General features: G+C 43.6%; 1 protein-coding gene across 1 annotated transcript in view; it reads right to left on the bottom strand.

The window, feature by feature from the left end:
• Nucleotides 1-1,416: 1,416 nt before the first annotated feature.
• Nucleotides 1,417-22,155, bottom strand: part of ST6GALNAC2 (ST6 N-acetylgalactosaminide alpha-2,6-sialyltransferase 2) — a 129,002-nt gene continuing 108,263 nt past the window's right edge. Inside the window, exons 6-10 of the mRNA XM_073683961.1 lie at nt 6,419-6,557; nt 4,643-4,746; nt 4,471-4,554; nt 4,113-4,212; nt 1,417-2,804 (exon numbers count right to left, since the gene is read on the bottom strand). Coding sequence (XP_073540062.1) covers nt 2,637-2,804; nt 4,113-4,212; nt 4,471-4,554; nt 4,643-4,746; nt 6,419-6,557 — 595 coding nt within the window. The 3' untranslated portion in view covers nt 1,417-2,636. The remainder of the gene's footprint in view (nt 2,805-4,112; nt 4,213-4,470; nt 4,555-4,642; nt 4,747-6,418; nt 6,558-22,155) is intronic.

Raw genomic sequence — 22,155 nt, forward strand, 5'->3', positions numbered from 1 at the left:
TAGTAATAGCTCTGCTTTCCATCACCTGTCTCATCTATTGCATTATTTCTGTGTCCTATTGTGTATAATATGTGACTCTTCAGATTTCGTGTTATATCAGCCTGATGAAGAGGCCTGAGTAGTCTTGAAAGTTTGCAACTTGTTACCATCTTTTCAGTTAGCCATTATAAGGTATCAGCCTAAATATGTAAATATTTTTTTACCCTTTTTTAAGACCTTATTATGAAAAGTTAGGTTTTAACTGTTACCAATTTGTAGTGATCTTATTTTGCAGTTGTGTCTATTTACTGTGGATCTGTGATCTTCAATGAGGCAATGAGGAAGAGCAAGATCATCACTAACAAAAGGGGTTTGTTCCTTTTTTGTGGCATTAGTCTGGGTTGGAACCCTTTAAAAAAACATGTAGGATGGTGTGCCCTTTTATATTTCTTAGGGTTTGGGTGGTATAATTTTTCCCCACTGAGAAGGATCTCAACATTTAATTTAAAAAAATAATTGGCTTCTTTAACTTTTTTTTTTTAAAGTGACCTGCCTCCCCCTTGGCTGAGGCAGCCCTTCCGATCCCACTACATTCAAGATGGCAGCCACAGTGGCATGGGGAGCACAGTGGTAGATCTGAACCACGACTCCCCCATATTTCCTGTGCATTGAAGATGTGAATAAAACAAACTACTGCTCCCTATGCCACTTTGATGCAGAAGGATCGGAACACCAGGGTCAGCAGAGGAGGCAGGGGGAAGCAAACAAAAGACACCGAGAGGGTGATTATACAAGGCAAATTTATAGTCACTCATTAGTGCCAGGGTGAAGTGTTGCTTAAAATACTTTTCTACCTGCCAATGTGGCTTCCTTCCTCACATGGCAGACCCAATCACCATCAGACCCGAGCCCACCCAACAGCTAGGTCGCTGCTATATACATATCTTATGTTAATTTATTTTGTTCCCCTATGAATAGAAAGTAGAGTAAATATGCTATGACATCATTAAGGAAAATGTGGAATTTATATAATTTAGAAAAAGTTGTTTGATCAGTTAAAACCCCTATTGATGGTGGAAGGGGGTGAACATAATAAATAAAGAAGCATTACTTGCCTGCCAAAACCCTCATTGCTCTAGTTCCACCACTCTGTTTCTCCCGGCTAGTCACTGATATACTGTACCAGCTACCATAAGTGGCCGCTACAGGCAGGGGCTAGTCTGAGTGGTGTTCGACAAGGGTCTCTACAGCCAAATAAGCAGACCGGGGCACAGCAGAGGGATTTAGTAGGTAAGTAATGCCTCTTTTATTATTTTATTACATTCAGCCCCGTTAGCTCCTATTTTAATAATATTAATACACATTTTAGTTACTTTTCAAACTGTACACAAAACTTGTCCTGTAAAATAGAAGTAAAAAAAATAGACTAAGACACGCTTTCTAAATTACTTACACTTTTATTATAAAAATATTTTAAAAAAAACACTGAATAAGACGCAATCATCGTTTAAAGGGATTTACTCCATACACTATTTATATGCACATGTTGCTCTTTCAAACACAAGTCCAGTAATACCTTTACATGGCCAGTCCATTGCTCCATTACTGAGAAATCAGCATTTGAATCGATATGCAAATGAAGCTAAAGTGCTTTCAGCATGTGGTAGTTCTCCCCAAGCTTCTGCTCTCTCCAGCCTCAATGCCATGTCAACTGGGAGTTCAAAGGAACTGTCAGTTAAGAAAGAGGAGGCAGCACTGGGAAGAGACTAGAGATGGAGTGACAGAAACTGGGGAAGAGCCCAACATGCCGAAAGCACTTCAGACACATTTGCACATCTATCCAAACGTTGATGTTTTAGTGATGGAGGAATGGACTGGCCATGTGAAGATATTGCTGGACTTGTCTTTAAAAGAGCTACATGCACATATAAATAGCTTGGGAGGCGATATCCTGCTGACAGTTTCCATTTAAATTATACTCATACCCTTTAAGTTTCCTAAAAAAAAACTTCATTACGATGTCATCTAAGAGGTATTCAATTTCACATTGGCTCAAAACAGTAGTTAAGAAGTAAAAATAAGGCACAATCCCACATAAAATTGCAATAATACAGTACTGACCATATGGCGTGTGACACCATTATAGCACAATTCCGAACCACAGCTCCCAACTGTTCTTTTTAAGTCTAAATGTTATTGATTAATCCAGTTGCAAATACTTGGAATTATTGTTCCATCTAGAGAACATGTCTAGTAGATAATTGACCAAGAGATTATTTAAAATAAAATACCACAACCCTACTATCCAATAGAAGGAAAAAAAGGAGAAATGCCTGTTTGGCAACCTAAACACCGTTTCTTTCTAATCTGAGTAGTGATAGGCTTCACTAAAACACAGTTAGAGAGTTTTAAAGTCACAGATAACTATATTTTAGTTATCTTAAGGTGATTAAAGATTAATTCAAAATATTGGAATTCATAGGACAAGTTCTCTGTGTAGGAACCTTCAATTTTTCTGCAACATTAACGAGGCGATGAACAATGATGTAGTTAAAATATTCCATTTCATAATAAGTCGTATTTTTTTCATAGCTATTTGGAGCTATGGAGGAACACAGCCCTCATCCTTTCATAAATCTAATGGCAGAAATCTCTCTTCATCGTTGGTATAAAGTCATGATCCCTTTCTGATGCAGTTTGCTCCACAATTGCATTTCCATTATCATGTCATGATTGGCATAGAATTCAAGTTGTCTCTTCGTTCTTTCAAAGTAATGGTCAGAATACTTGTTGTAATTCTTGGTAATGAATCCGTAAGCATCGACCTGTGAAGAAGACATACTTTCATCATAAAGCTTGACTTTCTTTCACCTAGAGCAAAGATATAGGCGTTGATTTATCAATACTGGTGTTTTATACACCATGCAGTGTGAGCTAGGGTAAGATGTGCCAAATTCATTAAGAGACGTGGCCCTTTAGAACTGGCATGCATTTTTGTCATAATTTACACTTTTGCTGAGTAAATTAAGATTAATTTGTCGAGCATGCTCAGCGATACCCCCTCGTTATCAGAAAGTGTAACATCTGCCCCTATTAGTGCTTCCTCTGTTTCCACTTTGGCCACTGGGCAGTAGTTCCTTTATTGTTGCAACGTGTGACACCACCAGTCCTATTTTTTCCCTGGGACTTTTGGTGCTGCTTTATAAGAGAACTATGGGGTTAATTTTAGTCTAGGTTTAATCACTTCTTCCACAGGGCCCTGGGCAGGGCAGTCAGCTATTGAAAACCCTTAAGCTCTGACTCTCAATGCCAGTCAATATCGTTACTGTCCTGGTGCATACTGCTGTGCTCCTGTTTGTTCTGATTATTCTCGTTCTCTGACATGACAAGTTTATTGACATTTCTCCTGCCTTACGATTTTGAATCTCTCATACCTCCTGGTTCTGACCCGGCTGACTGACTATTCTTCTTGCCAGCTTGCACCACTGAACAGCAGCTGACCCTGTGACGAAGCCTAGTGGGTCCAGATCCCTGTACATGGGTTAAGGGATGAAGGCTGGGGCAACCGCTGGGATCTAGAAAACGAAGTATCTAGTGCAAAGACTGTTTGTGATAGCTATTTTGGAGCTGCCAGGTGACCACGAACACTGCCCTCATGAAATAAAGTTGGCAGAGCTGGTGTAAAAAAGTTCTGCAAAAATTTTACAAAACTTCAAGCTATTTTAAGCTGAAAAACAGTGTAAACTGCTTGATGAATCAACTACTTAGAATATTGCCCCGTCCCCAGTGGCGAAACTTCAACCTCATGGGCCCCAATGCAAAATCTTCAAGAAGGCCTCCAACTATCATGGGTCTTTAACAGTATTGGTCTTCAGAAGCCGGGTGCAATTGTGACCCCTGCACCCACAATAGTTACGCTCGTGAACATCCCCAAATAGTAATACCTACATGCCCCTGTATGATGCTGTGCACATATGGGCTTAGTATTTTTGTGCCTCAATTATCAGCCTACCCTCCCTCTTACTGATGTCACTTGATAGTGTCCTCGCTCTTTCCCGTCTAGAAAAGTGCATTGACTGATTGCTGGCCTAGCAGTGCTACAGTTTAGAGAAAGTTCACAAAGAAACCCTCACCTGATCACAGAAGTGTAATGCAGTCAGTAGCATGAGCCCACCAGTACTGGGCATATATAGGTTTGCATATTCTGTTTTCAGTATTTCTGACTTTAGGAATCTGTAAGATAAGAATTACATTGTAGCTGATTAGGTAAAGTTACAGGATTGCATTCACGTCTAGTTTCTGTTTCACTCCTTAACGTGCATTGTGAAAATGGACAAGAGAGCTGCAAAAACAACAACGTTGACATCAAGTCCAGGATTAAATGTTAATTTACTATATGAATTTAACCTTTTGATGACTGACAACCACATTTAAATCTGCACTTGTCACCATCTTCAAAACTTCAACCAACATACAAAGAGTATTAATCACCTGTCTCGAAGGTAGACCAGAAAGTTGGGATGCAGAAATTTGAATTTCTCTGGAATCGCTTCAGGACCATAATATGAAGAAGGCCTGTGTGAGAAATAAAGAGGATTTTCTGGATTTCTGCGATGATTCATGCAGTCCAACATTTCAATTTCATAGAGAAAATCCCACATACTTATCTCCTATGTCAGTACCACTTGGGACAGGAACTCCTAAAATACTGGAACGTAGCATAACATAGTCTCTTAGATCTGACGGTATAAATATGTATCGAAGACCCTGTAAAAACATACAAGAAATGTAATTACCACTCACAGCACTGCTGATATATTGACAGGGTGAGCTGTATACAAACTGGGGCCCTGTACCACAAACAAAATAGGGCCTTTCCTAACTTGCAACTTAGGCAATTCTTGTAATTTTAGCAGAAACAATAACACTGTATAGTGCTAATATAATACTGCCATAGACTGCACACATTTTCCAACCATATAATAGTGAAATATGTTATAGTATCCCTTGTAAGGATGCAGGTAGACAGGTCTTGGATGGGAGATATGTGTCACCTAAGTGGTTAGCCTCGGTGATGAGATTCCCATAGAGCAGGTTCCAGCAATGTTGGGTTGATGTGATGTTTTCAAAAGGGACTGGATTTCTGGGTCCATGTTTTAGGAGCATCTAGAAGAGCTGGGTGGAACTAGCTGCTCCCCTATCTAGGCTGTACAGCTCATTTAAAATGCAACTGAGCTGTCTCAGAGGTGCACTGGGAGTGAAGGTGGAAAGACCTATTGTATGTTGGTCAGAGTTTGCTAGAGACTGGCTAAGAGTGGACTGTACTGTAAACAGGTGTGCCTGTCGCCTGTATCGTCTGAAAGAACTGTTTTATTTTTGTTAAACATTTGTGCCGGAGAAAGGCTATTTGTTTTCCTTTATGCTGAAGGCTTGTGGACTGTAATAAACCTTCATGTTCAGGCAGCTTCATACTTCCAATCATGAAATACCGAGCTTAAATATCTTCATTGGTTTACAGTCCTTTCCCAATTTAACTTTTATCATATATTCATGACATATATTGGGTGTAGTGGATGACCCTATATTTATTACTGATATATTTTTTGTACCCCTTGTTTTGTTTTTTTCCACCTGCTGGATTCCTATCTTTCTCGTTTTTATATATTTTTAATTTTTTTCTAATAAAATAATTATCTTTTGAAACCATTATTGTTGTGTAATTGTCTGTAGCACTGTCAGACACAGACAGCAAAGGGCCCCTGTGAAAGAAGAATACATGGGCCCTTTGCAGCTCAAGAGCTCCTAAAAATGCAAAATTGCACCTGCTTTGGAGGTATAAATGGGCCCCCTTACCTCTTGGGCCCCTGTGCGTCTGCACAGGTTGCACCAATGATATGTCCGCCCCTGGTTTGTAGGTGATATTCATTCTAGGATTACACAGCAAATCTATTATTGTTGTATTCCATATCTAACCTTCGTGTTTGAGCAAGATATTGCCTGCCTCTGTGAACACTACCGACTAATCAAGCGACTGATCTCCTACAGCCTATAATACTTCATTTAGGAGCCCCCATTATACTACCATTTAGTTCCCAGTAAATATAAGTCAGTAACCAAATAATACCACCATATGCTGCTATATAATCTGGACTGCTTTAAGTTCCTCTTAAGGTTCCCATCCTCCATAGGGGCAAAAGTTGATTTTGAAAATTGGCTCTAAATATGCAGAAATCAGGACAATATGGATAACTGGGAAATAGTTTGGCTAGCTACTCCAACACTGAGCAAGTGGTCCACTCCTTTTACAGTCTTAAATAATGAACTACATTAAGTCTTTTAGCAGAGGCATTGGTTATTACATACGCGCTAGCTAATTATATCTTAAAAAAAAAGGTCAAAGTTGCCTCCTAAATTGTGAAGAGTTAATTATATCTTTTACCTGCCCTTTGGGTGTTTCAGTGAAACCGTATTCATAATAGGCAATGAGAGAATTCTTCATGGTGTTGACTGTGAAACCATAAAATGATGTTTTTGTACCAACATCCTCCTCGAATCCTTTAATTACAGCGCCATTCAGCCTACACGTGCACGGTGAATATAATACAAAAGATAAAAGTGTGGTAAAGTATATGGGTATGCACAAGCATGACCAACACATTGCTCCTCCTGTAGCAGAGAACTTTCAGTAATTCAACCAGACTTTATTTTGCTTATAAAAGTTTCGGGCCCCTAAAACATATAGGGCTAAAGGGGTGGTCCGGGACTTTTATATTGATGGCCTAACCTTAGGAGAGATCATCAATATCTGATCAGTAGGGGTGCGACACCCGGCACCCCCGCCAATCAGCTGTTCCCTGATCAGGCAATGGCTGGATGTGGAGTGGAGTGAAATTACACAGCTCCGTCAATGGCATAGTGGCTGCGGCTGGGAACTAGCACATGTGCCCCTTAATTATTTCAATCAGGGGTGGATGTGCAGTACTATACAGTGGACAGCTGTGCTGTGCAGCACCACAACTGATCAAATCTGTTGCCGGCACCGGGAACAGCTGATCGGCGGGTGTCGCAACCCCATCGATCAGATATTAATGATTAATTCTAAAGATAGACCGTCAATGTAAAAGTTCCAGGCATCCTCTTTAAGATATACAGTACAGACCAAAAATTTGGACACACCTTCTCACTTAAAATTTTTTCTGTATTTTCACTATGAAAATTGTACATTCACACTGAAAGCATCAAAACTATGAATTAACACATGTGGAATTACAGTGCCTACAAGTAGTATTCAACCTCCTGCAGATTTAGCTGGTTGACACATGCGGAATTAACTTGGCATTGTGACATTTGTACTGTAGATCAGCCTGGAAGTGGGAAATGCACTGCAGCAAATTTTGTTTTTGTTTTTTTTTTAAAACGTTAAAAGTTACTTCAGAGTGTCATTTATTATTCAACCCCTCAAACCACAAGAATTCTGTTTGGTCCCCCTAAAGTATTAAGAAGTAGTTCAGGCACCAAGAATAATGAGCTTCACATGTGTGGATTAAAGATCTCTTTTGCCAGCCTTTTCTGACTATTTAAGACCCTCCCCAAACTTGTGAACAGCACTCAGACATGGTCAACATGGGAAAGACAAAGGAGCATTCCAAGGCCATCAGAGACAAGATCGTGGAGGGTCACAAGGCTGGCAAGGGGTACAAAACCCTTTCCAAGGAGTTGGGCCTACCTGTCTCCACTGTTGGGAGCATCATCCGTAAGTGGAAGGCTTATGGAACTACTGTTAGCCTTCCACGGCCTGGACAGCCTTTGAAAGTGTCCTCCCGTGCCGAGGCCAGGCTTGTCCGAAGAGTCAAGGCTAACCCAAGGACAACAAGGAAGGAGCTCCGGGAAGATCTCATGGCAGTGGGGACATTGGTTTCAGTCAATACCATAAGTAACGTACTCCACCGCAATGGTCTCCGTTCCAGACGAGCCTGTATGGTACCTCTACTTTCAAAGCGTCATGTCAAGGCTCGTCTACAGTTTGCTCATGATCACTTGGAGGACTCTGAGACAGACTGGTTCAAGGTTCTATGGTCTGATGAGACCAAAATCGAGATCTTTGGTGCCAACCACACACGTGACGTTTGGAGACTGGATGGCACTGCATACAACCCCAAGAATACCATCCCTACAGTCAAGCATGGTGGTGGCAGCATCATGCTGTGGGGCTGTTTCTCAGCCAAGGGGCCTGGCCATCTGGTCCGCATCCATGGGAAGATGGATAGCACGGCCTACCTGGAGATTTTGGCCAAGAACCTCCGCTCCTCCATCAAGGATCTTAAGATGGGTCGTAATTTCATCTTCCAACAAGACAACGACCCAAAGCACACAGCCAAGAAAACCAAGGCCTGGTTCAAGAGGGAAAAAGTCAAGGTGTTGGAGTGGCCTAGTCAGTCTCCTGACCTTAACCCAATTGAAAACTTGTGGAAGGAGCTCAAGAATAAAGTCCACATGAGACACCCAAAGAACCTAGATAACTTGGAGAAGATCTGCATGGAGGAGTGGGCCAAGATAACTCCACAGACCTCTGCCGGCCTGATCAGGTCTTATAAAAGACGATTATTAGCTGTAATTGCAAACAAGGGTTATTCCACAAAATATTAAACATAGGGGTTGTATAATAATTGACCCACACTTTTATGTTTAAAATTTAATAAAATTCAACTGAGCAACATAACTTTTTGGTTTGTAAGATTTATGCTTCTGTTCATAAAACCTACTCTCGTTTGCAGTTTGAAGGCTCTAACTTATTTGCATCTTATCAAACCAGCTAAATCTGCAGGGGGTTGAATACTACTTGTAGGCACTGTATATACTTAACAAAAAAGTGTGAAACAACTGAAAATATGTCTTATATTCTAGGTTCTTCAAAGTAGCCACCTTTTGCTTTGATGACTGCTTTGCACACTCCTGGCATTCTCTTGATGAGTTCAAGAGGTAGTCACCGGAAATGGTCTTCCAACAATCTTGAAGGAGTTCCCAGAGATGCTTAGCACTTTTTGGCCCTTTTGCCTTCACTCTGCGGTCCAGCTCACCCCAAACCATCTCGATTGGGTTCAGGTCTGGTGACTGTGGAGGCCAGGTCATCTGGCGTAGCACCCCATCACTCTCCTTCTTGGTCAAATAGCCCTTACACAGCCTGGAGGTGTGTTTGGGGTCATTGTCCTGTTGAAAAATAAATGATGGTCCAACTAAACGCAAACCAGATGAAATAGCATGCCGCTGCAAGATGCTGTGGTAGCCATTCTGGTTCAGTATGCCTTCAATTTTGAATAAATCCCCAACAGTGTCACCAGCAAAGCACCCCCACACCATCACACCTCCTCCTCCATGCTTCACGGTGGGAACCAGGCATGTAGAGTCCATCCGTTCACCTTTTCTGCGTCACACAAAGACACGGTGGTTGGAACCAAAGATCTCAAATTTGGACTCATCAGACCAAAGCACAGATTTCCACTGGTCTAATGTCCATTCCTTGTGTTCGTTAGCCCAAACAAGTCTCTTCTGCTTGTTGCCTGTCCTTAGCAGTGGTTTCCTAGCAGCTATTTTACCATGAGGGCCTGCTGCACAAAGTCTCCTCTTAACAGTTGTTGAAGAGATGTGTCTGCTGCTAGAACTCGGTGTGGCATTGACCTGGTCTCTAATCTGAGCTGCTGTTAACATGCGATTTCTGAGGCTGGTGACTCGGATAAACTTATCCTCAGAAGCAGAGGTGACTCTTGGTCTTCCTTTCCTGGGGCGGTCCTCATGTGAGCCAGTTTCTTTGTAGCGCTTGATGGTTTTTGCAACTGCACTTGGGGATACTTTCAAAGTTTTCCCAATTTTTCGCACTGACTGACCTTCATTTCTTAAAGTAATGATGGCCACTCGTTTTTCTTTACTTAGCTGCTTTTTTCTTGCCATAATACAAATTCTAACAGTCTATTGAGTAGGACTATCAGCTGTGTATCCACCTGACTTCTGCACAACACAACTGATGGTCCCAACCCCATTTATAAGGCAAGAAATCCCACTTATTAAACCTGACAGGGCACACCTGTGAAGTGAAAACCATTTCCGGTGACTACCTCTTGAAGCTCATCAAGAGAATGCCAAGAGAGTGCAAAGCAATCATCAAAGCAAAAGGTGGCTACTTTGAAGAAGGTAGAATTTAAGACATATTTTCAGTTGTTTCACACTTTTTTGTTAAGTATATAATTCCACATGTGTTAATTCATAGTTTTGATGCCTTCAGTGTGAATGTACAATTTTCATAGTCATGAAAATATGGAAAAATCTTTAAATGAGAAGGTGTGTCCAATCTTTTGGTCTGTACTGTATGTTAAAATACAGTTGTGCTTATAAATTTACATACCCTAGGCTGATAATGTAAGATGTGGACTATTTTTTTAAAAAAAAATGAGCGATCAGAAAAAAACATCTGTTATCTTAAGTGTGCAATACATGCAACTATTATACTTCACAAAACAGCATTAACTAACCTTAGCAATATAGATAAAAATAAAATGCCCTTTCAGAAGTTGACATACTCTTCATTCTTAATATCGTGAAGTGCTTCATTGTGAATCAATGATGACTTGCAGTCTTTTGTGATACTTGTGAATGAAGCCCTTTATTTTCTCATGTGGATAAGCTGCCCATTACTCTTGGCAAAAGGCCTCCAATTCTTATCATCTAGCACGACACTTCTGTTAAATCTCTAACTGCGGCCCTTGTATAGTGGACCAACAAACCCTCCTGTATGACTTATATGCTGTATAACCTTGTTATTTATAGGGAATGATTTCTATATGTTGATGCGGGTGGTAATTATTTATATATATATATATATCATTTGCAGTGGCTGCACAGGCTTATTTAGGTCACAGGTCACCTGTGCAGGATGTCTATGTGTGACAAGCACAAGGGCCATGCTAGGCAGGTCTGGAATATAAAGTGAGAGAGTAATGGCGTCTTGATGTAAAAAATAGTAGTAGATAGCTAAAGTATGCAACTGAGCACAGTCAACCAAAAGGCACGGAACTGATGGTTATTTATTGTAACAAAAGGCCATTAGACTTACTCTGGACTTCTGCAAAAGTAGAGCCTGCTGAGCAGTGGCGTACCGCCAATGGCGGCAGGCCACGCGACTGCTATGGGGCCCGTGAGCAGGGGGGGCCCCATAGCAGTCGCCCCCCTCCTGCACTCCCCGCTCAGCTGCTTGATTGCCGCCGCCACCCACCGGCACTGTCTTCAGGCATGGCCGCGCGCAGTGCGCTGTGCGGCTGTGTATTGTAGTAATGACACGGCAGGGGCGACACTGCCCCTTTAATTGCGTTTGTGTCGCCCCTGCCGTCATTACTAGCAGACACAGTCGCACAGCGCACTGCGCGCGGCCATGCCTGAAAACAGTGTCAGGGGGCAGCGGCGGCAATCAAGCGGCGGAGTGGGGGGTGCAGGAGGGGGGCCCCGATGAAGAAGGGGGGTCCAGATGAAGGGAGGCCCTGATGAAGGAAGGCCCCAAGGGGGGCCCTGATGAAGGCAGGCCCTGAGGGGGTTACTGATGAAGGGAGGCCCCCAAGGGGGAGTCCTGATGAAGGGAGGCCCCGAGGGGGGCCCTGAGGAAGTGCCGTCAATTAAGCAGCGCCAGTGGAGCAGGAGGGGGACCCTGATGAAGTGCCAGCAATCAAACACCGCCGGAGGTCCTCCCTGTGGAGATGCTGGGGAAGCGGTGTGGGCCCCAGCGGCGAGTGGGCCCCTCTGATGGTCCAGGGCCTGTGATGGCCATCAGACAAGCTGGCGGCCCTGCAAGCTGGACCAGACACAGGCCAAGGGGCAGGTGAGTGAGGCTTGTCGCCAGATTCCCCAATCCCCATATTAAATATATTTCTAATGTGTCTTGTGTGTATGACTGTGTATACACTGTGTGCCGAATTATTAGGCAAATGAGTATTTTGATCACATGATACTTTTACTCCAAGCTGCATAGGCTTGAGAGCCAACTACCAATTAAGTAAATCTGGTGATGTGCATCTCTGTAATGAGGAGGGGTATTGACTAATGACATCAACACTCTATATAAGGTGTGCTTAATTATTTGGCAACTTCCTTTCCTTTGGCAAAATGGGTCAGAAGAGAGATTTGATGGGCTCTGAAAAGTCCAAAATTGTGAGATGTCTTGCAGAGGGATGCAGCAGTCTTGAAATTTCCAAACTTTTGAAGCGTGATCACCGCACAATCAAGCGTTTCATGGCAAGTAGCCAACAGGGTCGCAAGAAGCGTGTTGGCCAAAAAAGGCGCAAAATAACTGCCCATGGATTGAGGAAAATCAAACGTGAAGCTGCCAAGATGCCATTCGCCACCAGTTTTGCCATATTTCAGAGCTGCAACGTTACTGGAGTATCAAAAAGCACAAGGTGTGCGATACTCAGGGACATGGCCAAGGTAAGGAAGGCTGAAAAACGACCACCTTTGAACAAGAAACATAAGATAAAACGTCAAGAATAGGCCAAGAAATATCTTAAGACTGATTTTTCAAAGGTTTTATGGACTGATGAAATGAGAGTGACTGTTGATGGGCTAGATGGATGGGCCAGAGGCTGGATCAGTAAAGGGCAGAGAGCTCCACTCCAACTCAGATGCCAGCAAGGTGGAGGTGGGGTACTGGTATGGGCTGGTATCATCAAAGATGAACTTGTGGGACCTTTTCGGGTTGAGGATGGAGTGAAGCTCAACTCCCAGACCTACTGCCAATTTCTGGAAGACAACTTCTTCAAGCAGTGGTACAGGAAGAAGTCGGTATCGTTCAAGAAAAACATGATTTTCATGCAGGACAATGCTCCATCACATGCATCCAACTACTCCACAGCGTGGCAGGCCAGTAAAGGTCTAAAACAGGGGTCCTCAAACTACGGCCCGCGGGCCACTTGCGGCTCGCGGAGGACTTTCATCCGGCCCGCCGGGCTATGGGCGGAGGAGAGGAGAGCGGTGCCATTGCCTGCCCTTCCACCCGCTTGCTCAGGGCCCTGGCAGGCGGATACTTACCTCTCCCCATGCCTCTGCAGATCCGCTGTCTTCCATGCTCTGCGCTTCCTGTGACGTCTCAGGTCAGAGGATGCGGTGACGTCTTTACACCGCGCCCTCCCGAGTGCTGTCACAGGCAGCGCAGAGCGGGACAACGCCGCCGCGACGCTGGAGTCCAGACCAGAGCAGCGGCAGCAAGTGAGAAGTGAGGTGAGTATTGGATTTTTTTTTTTTTAATGTATGGAGGCATAGGTCATTATATGGAGGGTGACATTCTGCAAGGGGTATAATATGGGGGGGTGACATCCTGCATGGGGTATAATATGGGGGGGTGACATCCTGCATGGGGCATGATATGGGGGAAAGGGACATCCTGCATGGGGCATAATATGGGGGGTGACATGCTGCATGGGGCATAATATAGGGGGGGGTGACATCCTGCATGTGGCATTATATGGGGGGGTGACATGCTGCATGAGGCATTATATGGGGGGGTGACATGCTGCATGGGGCATTATATGGGGGGGTGACATGCTGCATTATATGGGGGGGTGACATGCTGCATGGGGCATTATAAAGACAGGGGAGTGACATCCTGCATGGGGCATTATATGGGGGGGTGACATCCTGCATGGGGCATTATATGGGGGGTGACATCCAGCATGGGGCATGATATGGGGGGTGACATCCTGCATGGGGCATTATATGGGGGGGTGACATGCTGCATGGGGCATTATAAAGACAGGGGAGTGATATCTTGCATGGGGCATTATATGGTGTGAGAAAGGGACATCCTGCATGGGGCATTATATGGGGGGTGGCATCCAGCATGGGGCATTATAAGGGGGGAACAGCCTGCATGGGGCATTATAAGGGGGGAACAGCCTGCATATGGCATTATAAGGGGGAAACAGCCTGCCTATTGGGAACATTTACCTGCCTATTGGGGACCTATGCTGCCTATTGGGGACCTATGCTGCCTATTGGGGTTATTTACCTGCCTATTGGGGACATTTACCTGCCTATTGGGGATATTTACCTGCCTATTGGGGACCTATGCTGCCTATTGGGCACATTTACCTGCCTATTGGGGACCTATGCTGCCTATTGGGTACAGTTACCTACCTATTGAAATACCGGTTGATTTAACTTTACTTGTTCTTCATTTTAAATATTGTATTTGTTCCTGTATTGGTTTTTTTACTTCAAAATAAGATATGTGCAGTGTGCATAGGAATTTGTTCATAGTTTTTTTTTAAAAACTATATTCCGGCCCTCCAATGGTCTGAGGGACCGTGAACTGGCCTCCTGTTTAAAAAGTTTGAGGACCCCTGGTCTAAAAGAAGAAAAAATAATGACATGGCCTCCTTGTTCACCTGATCTGAACCCCATAGAGAACCTGTTGTCCATCATAAAATGTGACATCTACAGGGAGGGAAAACAGTACACCTCTCGGAACAGTGTCTGGGAGGCTGTGGTGGCTGCTGCACGCAATGTTGATCGAAAACAGATCAAACAACTGACAGAATCTATGGATGGAAGGCTGTTGAGTGTCATCATAAAGAAAGGTGGCTATATTGATCACTATTTTGGGGGGGGTTTGTTTTTGCATGTCAGAAATGTTTATTTCTAAATGTTGGCAACTGATATTGGTTTACCTGGTGAAAATAAACAAGTGAGATGGGATTATATTTGGTTTTTATTAAGCTGCCTAATAATTCTGCACAGTAATAGTTACCTGCACAAACAGATATCCTCCTAAGATAGCCAAATCTAAAAAAAAAGCACTCCAACTTCCAAAAATATTAAGCTGAGTCTTTTGGGTTGATTGAGAATATAGTTGTTAATCAATAATAAAAATAATCCTCTAAAATACAACTTGCCTAATAATTCTGCACACAGTATATATATATTTATGGCTGTTTTATGTGTTTTTAAGAATGTGTTCAAATATGTACGTATGTCTGTATGTGTATTTATCTGTGTATCAGTTTGTGTATGTGCATATCTGTGTACCATGTGCATGTCTGCTTACCGTGTGCGTGCATGTCTGCTTACCGTATGAGTGCATGTCTGCTTACCACGTGCGTGCATGTCTGCTTACCATGTGTGTGCATGTCTGCGTACCAAGTGCGTGCATGTCTGCGTACCATATGCATGCATGTCTGCGGACCGTGTGTGTGCATGTCTGCGTACTGTGTGTGCGTGCATGTCTGCGTACTGTGTGTGTGCGCATGTCTGCATACTGTGTGTGCATGTCTACGCACTGTGTGTGCGCGCGCGCGTCTGCGTACTGTGTGTGTGCGTGTGTCTGCGTACTGTGTGTGTGCGTGTCTGCATACTGTGTGTGTGTCTGCGTACTGTGTCTGTGTGCATGTCTGCGTACTGTGTGTGTGCGTCTGCATACTGTGTGTGTGTCTGCATACTGTGTCTGTGTGCATGTCTGCGTACTGTGTGTGTCTGCGTACACATATCGACCCCCTCAACATTATCACGCAGCAGAGACCTTTATCGATTTCATTAAACAATCCTTTCTAAAACTACGGTCGGACATTGACCTGGGCCGGGTACACTACCACCAGAATCTATCTTCTTTGGATAGACAGGCACTCAAAACACTTCAATCCGACCCCTCAATTACCATAAAACCGGCAGACAAGGGGGGAGCGATAGTGGTGATGGACACATCCTTCTACCTGGGTGAGATCCAGAGACAACTGAATGACAGCTCAGTTTATCAGAAGCTCTCACATGACCCAACTTTCACGATCAGGGGGGCCATTTCCGAAACATTGAAACACCATTCCCTAAACGGGACGATAGATATCAAAACCTGTGAATTTTTAACTAACAAATTCCCAATTACTCCAGTGTTCTATATACTACCCAAAATACACAAGAACATGGAGAATCCCCTGGGACGTCCCATTGTCGCCGCCACTGATTCTATTCTTTCACCTTTGGCCATTTTTCTGGAGAAAATTCTGACCCCTCTGGTTAAACAAACTGCATCCTTTATTCTAGATACAGGAGCTTTTCTTACCATTATTAGAGAAATCAAACAGGTCCACCCAGACTCCCTACTGGTCACTTTATATGTAAACAACTTATATACCTCGATCCCACATGAAAAGGGTATCATTTGCGTCAAAAATCTATTGGAGTTGTCCCAAACACCACCTGAAATTAGTCACCTCTGTCTAGACCTTTTACATTTGGTCCTGTCCAGAAACTTCTTCCTCTTCCAGGATACCTTCTACTTACAGAAACAGGGCACCGCCATGGGATCCAATGTAGCCCCACCGTATGCAAACTGCTTCATGTCATCGTTTGAAGAAGAGGTGGTATATACGAACCCACTCTTCCAAACCTATTCCAGGATGTGGAAACGCTATATTGACGACATTTTTTGTATCTGGGCGGGACCCATAGAAACCCTATCACTATTCTTTGAGACCCTTAACTCATCCTGGGAGGGCCTACGGTTCACCATTTCCTCTAGTAAGGAATCCATAAACTTCCTCGACACTACCATTTTAAAAGATAATCTAGGACACCTCTCATCGGACCTTTATGTTAAACCCACAGACAGAAACGGCCTCTTACATTATACCAGCCTCCACCCCAAATCCATCTTCACCTCGGTGCCCAAGTCCCAATTCCACCGCGTTGAACGAATTGTTAGCAATCCTACCACACGGGACATTAGGATCACGAGATGAAAGAGAAGTTCCTCAACAGAGGTTACCCACCTGATACATTATCTCGAGCCCTAGAACCCACCAACAGACCCAGTCTTTCCACCAATAACCGTATACCGTTTGTCCATACCTACCATCCTGTAGTCTCGATAATACACAAGAAAATACGACAACATTGGAACAGACTCCAAACAGCCTACCCTACAGTTCAAGAATTCAAAGTTCCATTTTTACCATGCTACAAGAGACCTACTAACATCCGTAACCGCCTCGTCCATTCCGACGTAGGCACCCCCATCACTAAACCTCGACAAAGATTTCTGTCCACACCCAAAAACGGGACATTCCCATGTCTTCAATGCTACCAATGCAACAATATCATCCGAGGCGACACTTTTTACCACCCACACTCGGGGAAACAGTACAAAATTAAGGACTACTTTACCTGCAACTCTTCCTATGTTGTTTACATCCTTAAATGTCCTTGTGGTCTCATTTATGTGGGGGAAACCACCCAGTGTGTTAAAGATAGGATCTCAAAACACAAATCGACCATACGTTGTAAAAACCTTCTTCCACCGGTTCCATCACATTTTGCGTCAGCTGGCCATTCAGTGGCGCAGCTAAAATTTCAAGTGATTGAACACGTACCCCCTCCCAGACGGGGAGGCGACCATATTCGCCTTCTTAAATATAGAGAGGCTTTTTGGATCCACGAGTTACAATCGTTATCCCCAAGGGGCTTAAATAAGGAATACGATCTCAGCTCCTTTACCTGAACGACTATAGCCATCTCGGAATGGGTGTGTATGTGTGTATATAGATATATATAAATGTATATGTGTGTGTATGTGTGTGTGCCTCGTAACCAATTAAGTTCTTCCACTTCGACTGATTCTTACCACACAACACGGATTGCATATATACATGAATTCACTACCAAGACCACAGGTATATTATTTGTTGGAACCTCTTTTATTTGTTGCTTAGGGGGTCGTGATGATATGACTACACTTTATTGTGGTTTTTATGGTATACACCGTGTTTTCTGCCTTAATAACTTATGCTATCATTTTCTGTTTCTCCAGATCCCATCCTAATATGGCATCCCTCCTCCTGATCCCCATCCTTCCTGGACTCCCATCCTGGCTTTCCCTTGTTCTACTATGCCGTCACAAGTAATACAGCGTTCCCACCGTTCTGTGGAACGCATGGTACCTGCGTGGAACGCAACCACACATCTATTAGTGGGTCTCCTCTGCTCTACAGCGCTGTTACAAGTATTACAGCGCTCCCCTTGCTCAGTGGAACGCATATAACACTGTGTGGAACGCATACACATGTCACTTCCGGTCACGTGACCGGTTTTTCCTTACAGGACCTGAATAGCGTCATTTGACGCTACTTCCGGTTTTAGGTCCTATCCCAGAATCTAGTAAAGCGCGTTCCCACACCACTACCACCAATGATTGGCTCCTATTACAACCTTTCACCCCTCCTACCCCCTATTTAAAGACCCCTGGTGCCTTATCCTGCCACATGCTCTTGGACAAACGGTGGATACCGCGTCCTGCGTCCTTTAAAATACAGGTACGCCTCCTAACCTAGTCCCCTTATCCTTAATACTTATTGGGGCTTCATTTAATGTGCCATTTTTTTCCCTTAGCATACAACTTCCTACCGGGCTACTGCCTCTGGTTATTTATTTTCTTCTACGGGTATGTTTTCCTTTTTTGGCTCCTACTATACTTAATGCCCCTATATCTCATAGATATTATATTAATTACTCCATTTTCTATACAGCTTACGGCACCGACCAGGCCATTACCTTTAAGTACCTACCGCAAGCAACGGGTACGCTTTTTTTCCTCTGCCCTCACACATTATGGGCTCTTCATTGTTCCTCATCCCACAGCACCTATCGGGGTATTTCTTACCTCATAGCCACCGATTACACTAAGTGTCATCACACATCTTACATTGTTCTAGACCTCTTTATTTTTAAAAAAATTTTATGTGTTCCCCTAGTTTACAAATTTCTACAGACAGCGGCCCAATTGCATCACGCCTTTAATAAATCCGGTATGTCACTTTTTATTTTTATTTTTCCCTTTCCCTCCTAACCTAGTCCTCCTTCCCATCCCCTTTCCCCAGATCCTCTACTTTTTTTCCCGATGTTGTATTTTCTGTATGTACATTATCCATGACCAATTGAATTTTGATCTCATTCTGTCAAACCTATGTTATATGAATTGCATATTTCTATGTGGTACTCACTATTATATTTTTTTGCTTTTGTAGTACACCGATGAAGGTCTATTGTGACCGAAACGTCTGTTTATTTGTTATTTACTACATTACTCTATTAAAAATCACTAAAAGAACCCATGAGTCTTCTGAGTGCCAGGTTGTTTTTCTGTATCTATACGGGCTTGTAACCCTACCTGGGCACCACCACCACTCCAGGAGTGCGGTAGTTTTTATTTTATATATCTGGTTTCTATATACCAGCACCCTGTGGTGTCATGACAACTAACACCTTCTTCTACAACGCCGAGGAAACTTCCAGTATCATCTCCAACTCCAATTTTTCTTGTGACTTCCTGAAAATACCGCCCAGGGAAACAAGAAGCAGGGATTGGGAGAAGGAACTACGCCATTGCACCAATCTTGAATTACACTGTGCGACTCTTTCTGAATACGTTCGAGTTCAACGTATTCCAAGGGGACTTAGGGTCCCATTACGCCCTACTCTTTTTAGCAACCAAGAAGACTACTGTCTAAAGTTTGAACGTATTTTGAACAAATGCTCGTTTGATTTGATGACCCTAACAATTGAATCTTTACAGAAGGAAATAGTCATATCGAAGGAACAAATCTCTAACATTGAATCCCAACTGACGTCTACGACCTCCGCGGAAGAGTTAAGCTCCTTAAAGATCAAGGTGAACCAGAACCTTGAACAGCATCGTCGAGACACAGAAAACAGGAAAAGGCTGAAATTTATCCGTGATACGGAGGACTACCAGAAAAATCGAGTTTACAAATGGCGCGACTTTTCTACCATAAAACATGGACCGGGGTATCCTGGACGCTCCTCAACCGATCTATCCTCCTCCGGCTCGGAGACGGACAGACGAGATCAACCTTCCACCTCTACTCATCATTTTTTAGGTTACCGGAAGAAATACAACAGAAGAGGAGGAGGACGAGGAGAGGCGGCACCAACAGGAGGGGACAGGAACTTCACCAGAGTCACACGTTCCCAGGTACGACCCCATTGGTTGTGAACATTTCTTCTCGATCGCTTAGTATAGCGGAACTAACGGTATTACAAAAAGGCCTGTCCTTTTGCCCATCATATAAATGTAATACATTTGGCTTAGAAATGGAGTTGCAGAGGTTCTTTAGGTCCATCAGACTGAAGGCACATTTCTCCCAGACAACTGGTACTGACACCACCATACCCACTAACAACTCCGTTAGCATCACAGCAACCAGTTTAGCCTTGAAAAACAAAAGCACATATCGACCCCCTCAACATTATCACGCAGCAGAGACCTTTATCGATTTCATTAAACAATCCTTTCTAAAACTACGGTCGGACATTGACCTGGGCCGGGTACACTACCACCAGAATCTATCTTCTTTGGATAGACAGGCACTCAAAACACTTCAATCCGACCCCTCAATTACCATAAAACCGGCAGACAAGGGGGGAGCGATAGTAGTGATGGACACATCCTTCTACCTGGGTGAGATCCAGAGACAACTGAATGACAGCTCAGTTTATCAGAAGCTCTCACATGACCCAACTTTCACGATCAGGGGGGCCATTTCCGAAACATTGAAACACCATTCCCTAAACGGGACGATAGATATCAAAACCTGTGAATTTTTAACTAACAAATTCCCAATTACTCCAGTGTTCTATATACTACCCAAAATACACAAGAACATGGAGAATCCCCCGGGACGTCCCATCGTCGCCGCCACTGATTCTATTCTTTCACCTTTGGCCATTTTTCTGGAGAAAATTCTGACCCCTCTGGTTAAACAAACTGCATCCTTTATTCTAGATACAGGAGCTTTTCTTACCATTATTAGAGAAATCAAACAGGTCCACCCAGACTCCCTACTGGTCACTTTATATGTAAACAACTTATATACCTCGATCCCACATGAAAAGGGTATCATTTGCGTCAAAAATCTATTGGAGTTGTCCCAAACACCACCTGAAATTAGTCACCTCTGTCTAGACCTTTTACATTTGGTCCTGTCCAGAAACTTCTTCCTCTTCCAGGATACCTTCTACTTACAGAAACAGGGCACCGCCATGGGATCCAATGTAGCCCCACCGTATGCAAACTGCTTCATGTCATCGTTTGAAGAAGAGGTGGTATATACGAACCCACTCTTCCAAACCTATTCCAGGATGTGGAAACGCTATATTGACGACATTTTTTGTATCTGGGCGGGACCCATAGAAACCCTATCACTATTCTTTGAGACCCTTAACTCATCCTGGGAGGGCCTACGGTTCACCATTTCCTCTAGCAAGGAATCCATAAACTTCCTCGACACTACCATTTTAAAAGATAATCTAGGACACCTCTCATCGGACCTTTATGTTAAACCCACAGACAGAAACGGCCTCTTACATTATACCAGCCTCCACCCCAAATCCATCTTCACCTCGGTGCCCAAGTCCCAATTCCACCGCGTTGAACGAATTGTTAGCAATCCTACCACACGGGACATTAGGATCACCGAGATGAAAGAGAAGTTCCTCAACAGAGGTTACCCACCTGATACATTATCTCGAGCCCTAGAACCCACCAACAGACCCAGTCTTTCCACCAATAACCGTATGCCGTTTGTCCATACCTACCATCCTGTAGTCTCGATAATACACAAGAAAATACGACAACATTCGAACATACTCCAAACAGCCTACCCTACAGTTCAAGAATTCAAAGTTCCATTTTTACCATGCTACAAGAGACCTACTAACATCCGTGACCGCCTCGTCCATTCCGACGTAGGCACCCCCATCACTAAACCTCGACAAAGATTTCTGTCCACACCCAAAAACGGGACATTCCCATGTCTTCAATGCTACCAATGCAACAATATCATCCGAGGCGACACTTTTTACCACCCACACTCGGGGAAACAGTACAAAATTAAGGACTACTTTACCTGCAACTCTTCCTATGTTGTTTACATCCTTAAATGTCCTTGTGGTCTCATTTATGTGGGGGAAACCACCCAGTGTGTTAAAGATAGGATCTCAAAACACAAATCGACCATACGTTGTAAAAACCTTCTTCCACCGGTTCCATCACATTTTGCGTCAGCTGGCCATTCAGTGGCGCAGCTAAAATTTCAAGTGATTGAACACGTACCCCCTCCCAGACGGTGAGGCGAC

This window comes from Phyllobates terribilis, unplaced genomic scaffold (genome assembly GCF_046119375.1).
Source record: "Phyllobates terribilis strain yellow unplaced genomic scaffold, ASM4611937v1 Scaffold_5__5_contigs__length_657084704, whole genome shotgun sequence".
Taxonomy (NCBI): Eukaryota; Metazoa; Chordata; class Amphibia; order Anura; family Dendrobatidae; genus Phyllobates; species Phyllobates terribilis.